Here is an 11,041-nt window from a genome sequence, read left to right as displayed (position 1 = left end):
TGTCTCTGGAGGTGTTGAGGAGGCTACTTCCATCAATCTGAAGCAACCTGACTGCAGTAAAAAAAAAAAAAAAGGATATCAGGGCATCTTCTTTGAAATCCATCAACCACAAGTTGTTTATTTCTTGCTTTTAAACTTTCACCATGATATTGCTTTTGAAGAATGTTTCGACTTTTAATATGTTAAAGAATATTCTCGATCCACATATAGGACTCATGACTGCAGTTTGGTAGCAGCAGGATAGGCTTATTGACTGACGTCACTAAGTTTTGAAGCGCGGCCGTACTGTACCACTGTGCTTCCAGAGACGGCTAGTGGAGGGGATAAGGAATTTAGATTTAACCAATCCATTCAATTCGCACCCGTTCAATGTGACTAGAACACGCTCTTTACCATCCATCGTTCAGTGGTAAGTAATTCCACTTCATGTATCTCTTCAAATAATTATGTTTATGTAGGATGCATACGAAACTTATTTTCAGTCAAAGCAAAAAATCAGAGGAAGTGCATTAAGCAGTGTATGCAGCTAACGTTTGAATTTATCTTATATTTTTATTCGTGTGTTAGTGACAGCAGTCATTGTTTTTGAGTGCATTTTGTCATAGCCATAACCAAATTATGTTAGAGATCGTTTTAGAAAAGCGGAAGAGTATTACATGTCGATATTCTATAGTAGTGCAATCTGCACACATGTATGGAGCCCAATTGCAACCCGAAACGATGTACAGCCTAAACAAAACCATTATTTTTTTTATATCGAACAGCGTATACGCTGTTCGAAAGTGCTGGCTGAACCAGCATGTTGAAAAAGTTGAGGGTGTGAATACATATTAGGATAAACTACGCTCGTTCTATAACCATTGCGTCCAATGCAACAGCAATAACAACGGTCCATGGTTGTCCAAAGTGTGAGACACTTCAAAGTAATTAATCAGCAATGGGCTTTGCAACGCCTGAAGCCTGCAACAGGCCAATAACAGCTTTTTAGCCCTGTCTGCTGGCATTCTTTAAATGGAAATATGGATATATTACTATAACTTATTGTTATACATACATTGAGTATAAAACGGATAAAACCAGCCTGAGGATGAAAAAAAAGAGAACATTTATTTTTAAATGAAGTGTCTGTACCGACTGTGCACTGTGTACTGTGTTTCATGAATTGCGGTTCTGTATTTCTGTGCCAGTGGATATAAATCTACTTTTCTTGCCTTGATGAAGCCGAGTTTCCGCTTAACTCACTATGGACAGCAGTTGGCTTGGCAATCAGAACACTAATGAAGATGGTTAAGCCAATTAGCCAGCTATATTGACTGGCAAGAGACTTGACTTGTGTGAGGCAATAAACTCGATTTAGACAAGGGTGGTTAGAGAATGAGTAGGGTGGGATGGGTATGTGCTGGTATGTGCGGCACAAAGCTTTTGATTTTACTTGTATACTTGTGTATCCTGTACATAACAATAAACTTGATTGAATTGTATCATCTACAGTAATGGGGAGGCTGGTGGTTCAATCCCCATGGGGATTACCTGCATGTAAATCGTACCCAAAGAAAAAAATAAGACCTCATGTTTCTATGCTGAGAGCACAGAATCAACTTACTGTAAGTCGCTCTGGATACGAGTGTCTGCTAAATGACTAAATGTAAATGTAAATATTGACAGGGACGTTTCAATGTTTGGGACATGTCCCATTCCCATTCCCTGCCCCTAAACCCACACTTATGAGTGGGACATGAGGTAAGTACCAGTGATAGACAAGCATCGTCCAGTTCAATGTGTACTTCAGCATCTACAGAATCAAGGCACAGCCTTCCCTATATGCCTCTCAACATCTAGAAGCATTCATACTGTGTACATCCCATATACACATAGACATACATTGTCTAGCACGTCACAAATGGGCAGTGCACACAGGTTAGATTAGGTTACATTGGCCTTAATGCCAATTAATCAAATGTGTAATACTTCTTTGCACGTGACCTTGGTATTTGTTGCCCTCTGCTGTGCTTGCTGGGGGGAAATATATTTATGTCACCACCTGTGCATGTCTTGCATGATTGGTGATTGTTCTACAAGTACTACAGGTACAGCACTATAAGTTCTACAGTTTTGCTCTGGTTGATTTGAGTCCTCTTAATCCCTCTTGAATTTTCACAATTGCTCAAATTAATTGGTACTAGCCAGTATGTACACAACATCTGGTTTCCTTTAAAACAGATTAGTGTGGTCTAAAAATCAATGTGGTATGGTGTTCTCCCTTTAAAACACCATTCATCATTTCATCGAGGAATACCCATGTGTTTGATCTTAATTTAGATACTGCTGATACTGGAGGAATGATTATGGTTCCTTTCAACTCTATTGGACACTGTGAACGGAATTGTTTTCTTTATTTTTTCTTTATTTTCTTTTAGGCGAGGATGGCTGCCAGCTATTCACTGGTTTTCCAGCTCTTCTTGTTCAATCAGTCTTTATTGAATTCTGTGATTGAACACTGTAATTTATCTCAAAACTAATTAATCACCTTGTAATTTTGTTCCTTTCTTCTCCTAAAAATTAGGGTGGTATAATATGGATCAAGTAAGCTATTTGTTTAGCATAATATGTGCAGTACTTGCATCAGTTATTCTCGTCATTGGTTTCACAGAGGCAAATACATTTTCACAAAGTCTGCCAAAATAATCCCATTGTTTCTGTTGTCAGGACAACAATAACAGTAATACAGTTTAACATATTTTATGTAGTTTAGATACGCATATGATAAAGTTAAATCTACACTTGACAAACTGTGAATCAAGGCAGGTTTTTCAGCACATTATTCTAAATATAGAATATTATATAGTAGACAAGATCTGTATCTCTGCATCTACAATACATGTTTTGGAATGGGGCAGTGCACACATTATGTCATTTCCAGCCTTGGAGAAACAGGAAAAAGTCTATGGACTGAGGATGTAGAAATGGGTCTTGAGGCAGATTTCATGTTTTAGCCAGATGTTGTTTGGGGATAAAAAATGAAAAACTCCTCCTATCCCCATGTTTTTCTCTCCAATGGTCACATCTGCTGTTCTGTCTGTCTATCATTTCATAGTCCTCTGTCTGTCAGTCTCATTGTCCTCCACAATCCCTTTGGTGTTCATGTATTGTTGGGTTTGGAATGTCTGTGGTCCAAACCGATGTCAGCCCAATGCAGCATTTGCTGTGTAATTGTGGTGGTAAGGGATTAGTCGAGTTTGGTCTTTCTGCAAGAGCTAGATAGCAGGTTCTGGAATGAAGCACAGTTCCATTGGTTTGGACCTTGGCATCCATCAGAAGACAGATGTTCCAGACATCTCTGCTCAGTTAAGCTTCCTGGCTTTCTACAGCGGTATTGTCAATATGTGCAACAGTATCCTAATCACTGGTCAATGTGGCATATCATGATCTGACTACATAGATCCAAAACTGTGTTGATTTTTGGTATATCTGTATAACATTAAAAATCACTTTTCAGATAGGATGTTAGTAACTGTTTTACATGATTGCCTCAGTCACTCTGAGAACAGTGAGACTCAAGGGTTGCACAAGCATTTGAGTTCTTTGGGGAATGCACTGCGTGGCTCAATTAGTCATGAAAGCTGTAGATAAAGTGATGTAATGCTTGGTTATGTCAGCTAAAATATATACTTATATAATGCCATACATTGGATTTTGTCAATTATAGCATAATGCACCAAGTATTTTCCCAATCAAAACATTTGTATCATGTTTTCTTTGCAGGTGCAACAAACAGATAGTTTGGTGCATCTTCAGCTATATATCATTTAAGACATACTGTATCCATGACCTACTTTATGATAAAGTGATTTTTTGACTTTCTACTGCTCAAGCTGAACTCCTAGACACACTTTATCATTTCCATTTGAAAGCAATATTTACTCGTCTTGAAACAAGAGAATATACTCTGATATAATTAATTACTTTTCTCGGTAGTATACAATTTCATGTCTAGATGCACCGGTGATTCCATAGAATTATTTTTTTATTAAGTGTTATTAAAGATACCGATGCTAGTGTATAGACCAGATATAATGTACATCTTGAAAGGCAAAGCAGAGCATTGAGATCCCTCATTCATGCTGTCATTATGGAGATTACATGCTTCATCAGGATTGCCTTAGGCCTAATCAATATGAGCCAGATTAATTGTTTTGGTGTGTACTGAATGGGGGGGAATGATTTGAATCCGTAGGCAGATATGTACTGTAGATAAGTGATTGCCATAAACTAAGGAACACACAGTACATGTCATCAATATTGTACAACGCTACAGTACAGTATGATTTTAGTATTATTACAGTACTGTATGATTTTAGTATTATTACAGTACTGTATGATTTTTGTATTATTACAGTATTGTATTATTTGTGTTGTTACAGTATCTTATCCTGATAGTGTCCAGTAAGTCTCCCTTCCTGTCTGTTCATATCAGTTGGTGGAGATAATTCCTTCATCTCTGTGCATACTACAGTCTGACGTCTATCTCAGTTGTATTAGTTTAAGACCCTGATAAATCACTGTTCTGTGCTTTATACATTTAAAAAATAAGAAGGTAGTAAAGCAAAGAAAAACACAAAATGTCAGCGAAGGCTTAACAGACGGAGCACAGTAGTTTCTTTAAACCCAGAAAACGTTCTCTACTTTCTATTTAACTGACATTGAACTGCGGGATCACTGTACAAATCTTTGTTTAGTCTCCCTTTGTCCTTGAGGATTTATTTCTCAGAAAGAAAACACTGCTTAGAAATCAACGGATGACAGTAAAATATGGTCACATTATATATGTGTCTTGGACAGTACTTACTTACATAAAAGTCTTTATCATGCAAAACCAGCCATGAAGATTAGAGTGAAATTATTAAAAACGGTTTAAGCCACATAGGGGTCACATGGGAATCACTCAATGAGATTTATGGACCTACTTCATTATTCTAGAGTGCTTTGTCTTTTCCCCACGTACCCTCTCAATCAAATGCAAGCACACACTGATACATGCACACAGACACCTCACTGCATAGCTATGAAATCCAGCGTAGCAACTGATGTGCAGTATAAAGAACACACACACCTCAGTGCAAAGCAATCGTTACTATGAAACTTAAAAACGATTCCATACATTTGGTTTAACTTTTTGGAAACGTGAGGCCATTTAACTTCCTTGGGACTTACTGGGCTTGGCCTTGCGGTGGTCAGGATAGCTTTCTTTCAATAAGTACAGTGAGTAGCTTGATAGAGAACCACAGCCTGACATGTGACCCCCCCTGTTGACTTGACACAGCTCTAGCATCAGGATCTGGAGACCGGGTCAGCAGAACAAACAGGCTGCTGTGCCTTGCAGGAGAATTTAGGATAAATTAGTATTAGAATCAGACTGGATTAAGGAAGTTGTGGAAGGAAAAGGGGTATTGAGTACTTGCTTTGTGGACTGAACTGTTTAAATTGCCGCCCTAGGATCTTACTCCTCATTGATTATTTGTGTATTCATAAGAAGTAATTATGGGGACTAATTTGAGGTCCTATAGTATATAGATAGGACTGGACTATCCACCCTTCTTGTCCTTCAAAGGAGAGGAAAATAAAGGAGAAATGAAATTCAACGATCATGCCACAAACACGTTATGTTTGAGTTTAAAGTTAAGCTCTGGCTAAAGCTTAGTATTCTGTTGACCTAATGGATCTGGATAAGCTCTAAGGAATGCATTTTGATGGCGGAACATTTTGCAGTGATTTGTGCTCAGACAAGCAATGTAGGGCAATTTCACAATTCACCACCTGCTCAATGGGGTTGGATATGTTTGTGAACACATTTGAATATTTCCTGTTGTATTTTGGCTTGTATGGGATTCCACCCATGTTGAATCTGGATTCCAGAATGCAGGATCAATGAGTTCCCAAGAGTTTTGAAATAACTTTGGCATTTGCTATCAAGACTAAGTATTGACATTTTCTTTTAAACAATAATATTTAAGAGGATTGCCTTATGAAGACAATCAAAACATATAATATTGCAGTCTATTTAATTTTAGTTAGACTTTTTAATTGCTTAGTTTATTTGTTATTCAATGCTGTTTACCCTGTTTTCTCTTTTCCAGGATTAAACCGTAGCAAAGCCCGTCTCAGGCTCCTCCAACATGAACAGAGCATTTAACAGGCGAAAAGGTAAGAGCTTGATCGCATTACTTGAGAACACAGAACCCAATCTCATGTGACCCCCACATCCACCGCTGCCTGCTACCCCCCCTCCTTACAGTACCACATCAAACAATTAGACAGTGATTAGCCGCCAACATCAAACAATCAGCTTGGTGACATGGAACAATAGGCCTTAAACAAAATTCACTAATGTGGAAAACATAGCTGAAAAGGAGATAATGGGTAGTGGTCTGTGAATGATAATTTAGCAGAAAAAAAAGATGTTGGAATTGAATAGATCCTAGATTGCATAACTGCATAAGTTAGTTTTGATTATCCTGTTTGATTATGATACATTTGTTTGAGGGAAGATGGACTGACATAATGATTTGGTAATTGGTGCAAAAAAGGCAATGCTTCGACAATGTGTCACACACTATTCACATTGACCAACTCACAATATTGCTGTATATATGCTTTATAATTGTTTCCAACTCAGAAAATGAAATACATGTATTATACTATGTAATTATGCTCCTATTTATCACCTGCCTTCTGTTATCAATATACTTAATACACATGTACATGTGCTTTACACACTGTGTGTGCTATGTTCTGGTATAGAGCCTTTTTCTCTGCTCTGTTGTATCATTGTGCGATCACCTAGACATTGTTTATGATACAGATCTCATTCTTTCCACAGATAAAACAGTGATGCCCTCTCCTGAGTCTTTGGTGAACAGTCACATAACATACAATGCTAAGGTAGGCAGGATCTACCGGACCTCTGGAACTGGTTCATAATACAGTAGGTGCCGTGAGAAATGCTGCAAATGACTTGTTACAAATCATCATATATCAAATAAATAATTTCAATAAATTATGTTTATAATGGTTGATACATGAAACAATTAGCATACATGTCACGTAAATGAGGGGCATATTGTAAATTATGAAATGCCACCATCTACTGGTTAGTGTGAACTGGTAGATCATTCCCTAATAAAATCCCTATTGTTATTACTATCACAGTATGGTGTGTGTATGTTTTGTTTGTGTGAGTGTGTGTGTGTGCTTGTGGAAGATGTTTTGACATGCATTGCTGTAATGACATGATGATTTTTTGTCCTTACAGTTCCTTGGAGTGACCGAGGTAGCCCAACCCAAAGGAACAGATATTGTTAGGGTGGCAGTCAGAAAGCTAAAGGTACTGATAATCATAATTTTGTATCTCTGAAACGACTTGGTGTGAGATTGAGACTTGGCTGGGGCAGAGTGGAATGCTGTCTGTGATGTGTTTTGTGTTCCACTTATTTAGTTTCAAAAACATATCAGGAAATCTGAGGGACACAAAACCCCTAAAGTGGAGTTGCAGATATCTATCTATGGAGTGAAACTATTAGATCCAAAGACAAAAGTAAGTCAAGTTCAGATCCATTTTGTCATTCATAAATCGTCTGCTTTCCCAAGCAGGTTCCAGAGTACCATGAAACTCTTATTTTTTTCTCAACTCAGGACATACAGCACAATTGTCAGTTGCATAGGATATCCTTCTGCGCTGATGACAAAACAGACAAGAGGATAGTCACCTACATCTGCACAGAACCAGAGAGCAAGAAACACCTCTGCTATGTGTTTGACAGTGACAAATGTGTAAGCAGTACTTTCATTACTTTTTTTATTTGACTTTTTAAGTATTGATCAGATGCAGACGCAGGATTCTCTTTTCTCAATATGGGGTTAAACTAAATTGATTGGGGCCAACTAAATGCACCACTAACCAGTGCAGAAACATGATGGAATGTCAGCCAGTTATAACTGTCTAGATTAGGAATGTAAATGTGAGAGAGGAAACTATCCATTTGTGGATTCTAACCAAATGTTTGATACCAACACTCCCTGGGTTGCAGGCTGAAGAGATAACTGTAACCATTGGGCGAGCCTTTGAATTAGCATACAGGAAGTTCCTGGAGTCTGGGGGCAAGGATGTGGAAACAAGGAAGCAGATTGGCAGCTTGCAGAAAAGAGTATGTTAAACGCTACTCTAAACTCACTGTAAATAAAGAAAATAAAAAATCTGTCTTGGATCAACGGAAAATTATCAACTGTGCACTGTAGCTTTTGTGTTCAATGTTCTTATATTTCCCTCTATATTACTTTTATGTTGATGTGTATGGCATGTGATTCCTCAAATGTTATTGCTGCTATTTTGCAATGTACTTATAATATAGACAAACATGTTTGTGTCCTTCAGATTCAAGACCTGGAAACAGAAAATTTCAAATTAAAAAAGCGACTAAAAGATCTTGAAGAGCACTTAATAGATTCACCGGTACGGCAAAAAGCTTTTTACAGTGAATCACTGTCTTTCTGTGCTGTCTGTTAAAACAGTGTATAAGCTGTATATATACTATTTATATATTCACAGTATATACTGTATGTAAAATAGATTTCCATTGATATAGGATAAATATTTTTAAGTAATAGCTCATGCCAGACCTGTGATATATGGTTATAATATCACAGGGGCATTTGTTTCGCCCTGATGCAATGCAGAAACCACGGTTTTGAACCAATCTGATTGCTTGACCTAAGCAACCAAATAAACGTATATAAATAAATAACACTGTACAGTATAATTCGGATATCAATGGCCATCTATTTTTGGTGTAACACAAACTAACATTTACCCACTGTGAGATACGTAATACTGACATTAACCTGATGCAGTTTCTCATTCCTAGTCCAATGTGTTGATTCTCTTTTCAGCATCTCCACTTAACATCTGTTAGCAAACCCAACATGTTGCAGCGGACATCGTCAATGTTTTGGTGCGGCAGCTTAACATCTATATCCTGTCTAGAGATGTCCTCTGTCTCTCTAACCCCTGCAAGTTCTCCAGAATCCAGCATCTCAACAGGCCTACTAACACCACCACCCTCCAAACCAGCCCTGCTCCAAAAGCTACAAAGTGGATGCTGTGTTCCTCGTCCACGAGTAATACATATAATAATATGTCAAATCAAAATTGGTTCCTTTCTTATTTTTAATACTTAATTCTTTTGATTTATGTGTGTCGTTTTGTTTGGTCCCACTGTTTAACTTGAAGGTTTTCATTGAGGTTCACACATCATATTTTATACTGTACGACAATCATATATCCTAAGCTTTTTGCATACTCCCCCTACTCACCTTCCCACCCCCACTCCCCCCCCCCTCCCCTCCCCACTCATTCCCCCTCCAGGCAGGAAGTATTCAGTCTGATGTTCTGCCCACTGATGTTTTTGACATGGTACCGTTTTCCTCTGCATCCCCTGTCGCCAAGTACTCAATGAATGGCACCTCCCCTCCTCCAGTTCCTCCAACTCCACCACCTGTTGCACTCCAAGAAAGAGGTCAGTATTCTACTTGGTTGTGATTTAGATTCTGTGTCAATGGTTTCCCTCTCCGCTTGTTCAATCATTTTATTCCTTTAGACATAGATGTGTTTGGAGCACCACCTTTCAATCCATTTATCTGCAATACAACAGACTTCCCTCCACACGTTCAATCTAAACTGGATGAGATGCAGGTATGTAAGCAGTGAAGATGCAAGAAAAATATGTCGCATTTATTTTGCTGACAGAAAATCTTGACATTTTGTTTCCCCTGAACGAGCTTTGTCATTTGGTAGTTTTATTTAATTGAATTGAAAAAAGGGGCATAGGTTTCTTCATACATGGGTGGGACATGGCTCACCCACCTTTTTTAAAATGGCTAATCTGTCCATCCCTCTTTTTATTCAGAAAATTATATTAAAAATCATCATCAGTTGCTCATTTTAATGGTTGATTACCAAACAAGTAATATCCAGCAGAGATGTACAGTGTGTGTAAACTATGTCTTTCTTTCTAACATGCAGCGTCAACGGTGGTTTGTACACTTTCCCTTACGTGTCACTTGCCACATTCTCTGGCTGCTGCATGGTTTACGATGTCTCTTAAAACCAGAAATATAGATGGATAGAATTCTCTAAAAACTCAAACGTTTTGCATTAGGCTGTACTTTAGACTCAACCAAATGATATCTAGGGCTCTTTTGAAGACCAATCATTGGTTACTTATTGTCTCATCTTTTCAGGTATATCTTTTTTGTGTTTTACTTTAGTATATAGAGAGATTTGACTGATTTATTTTGTTTTACTGACCTAAACCTGTTGTATCTTGTTCTTAAGGAGGGGTTCAATATGGGACTAACACTGGAAGGCACCATCTTCTCCATGGACCCTGTGGACAGTCGCTGCTAATAGCAGAACCTTATTTTTTCTTAGCAAACCAATCACTGTATATAGACACCATAATCTTTGTGTGTTTATTCCATATCTCTTAACTGTTTATTGTGATCAAAGCCAGGCCAAATGTGGACTACTTTAGATTTTCTTTAAGCATATGGAAATACGTACAGTATAATTTAAGGACAAAATACTAAAATGAGAATGTCTTTTGGTGTAATATTTGTGTCTGTCAACACTATTTACATTTGTCCAAATGTGTGTGAATGCTAATTGTAAAGATGTTTTCTACTATCTTGCACCACAAAGCACATTAAAGTGGTCCCTTGACACTCATCATAGTGTCCCATTAAATGGGGATATTACGTTTTGAAACTCAATCACTATTGCAACTTTGTACTGTACAGTATTAGTACTCTATGCTATTGAAAGTTAACTTAATTTACATTTAGATTCACTTTTAATGACAAAGGGTACAAAGGGAATGAATGTACAAACGGAGTGTATAAAAACACCTCTGAAGAAGACGATAACACTAAACAATACAAGATGATAATTTCTTTAGAAAACGTGTTTCTTTGAAGACCTAATGAAAAT

The 11,041-nt window shown here is 37.7% G+C and overlaps 1 protein-coding gene across 9 annotated transcripts; it reads left to right on the top strand.

The window, feature by feature from the left end:
* The first annotated feature begins 275 nt into the window (after positions 1–275).
* On the top strand, positions 276–10,824 carry gulp1b (GULP PTB domain containing engulfment adaptor 1b). 9 transcript variants are annotated; one of them, XM_062446457.1, is made up of 13 exons: positions 276–409; positions 6,135–6,201; positions 6,878–6,939; positions 7,310–7,381; positions 7,493–7,591; positions 7,690–7,827; positions 8,085–8,201; positions 8,429–8,506; positions 8,944–9,171; positions 9,419–9,569; positions 9,651–9,745; positions 10,076–10,086; positions 10,388–10,824. In XM_062446457.1, the coding sequence occupies exons 2-13, from the start codon at positions 6,174–6,176 to the stop codon at positions 10,407–10,409; spliced, it is 1,101 nt and encodes a 366-aa protein (XP_062302441.1). In that variant the 5' UTR covers positions 276–409; positions 6,135–6,173; the 3' UTR covers positions 10,410–10,824. The 9 variants fall into 9 exon arrangements, with proteins under 9 accessions (XP_062302441.1, XP_062302443.1, XP_062302439.1 ...); XM_062446459.1 differs by having other exon boundaries at positions 9,500–9,569; positions 10,076–10,824; XM_062446455.1 differs by lacking the exon at positions 10,076–10,086.
* The last annotated feature ends 217 nt before the right edge of the window (positions 10,825–11,041 follow it).

This window comes from Osmerus eperlanus, chromosome 21 (genome assembly GCF_963692335.1).
Source record: "Osmerus eperlanus chromosome 21, fOsmEpe2.1, whole genome shotgun sequence".
NCBI lineage: Eukaryota > Metazoa > Chordata > Actinopteri > Osmeriformes > Osmeridae > Osmerus > Osmerus eperlanus.
Note: the sequence above shows the minus strand (reverse complement) of the source record. Positions and strands in the feature narration are given on the sequence as shown.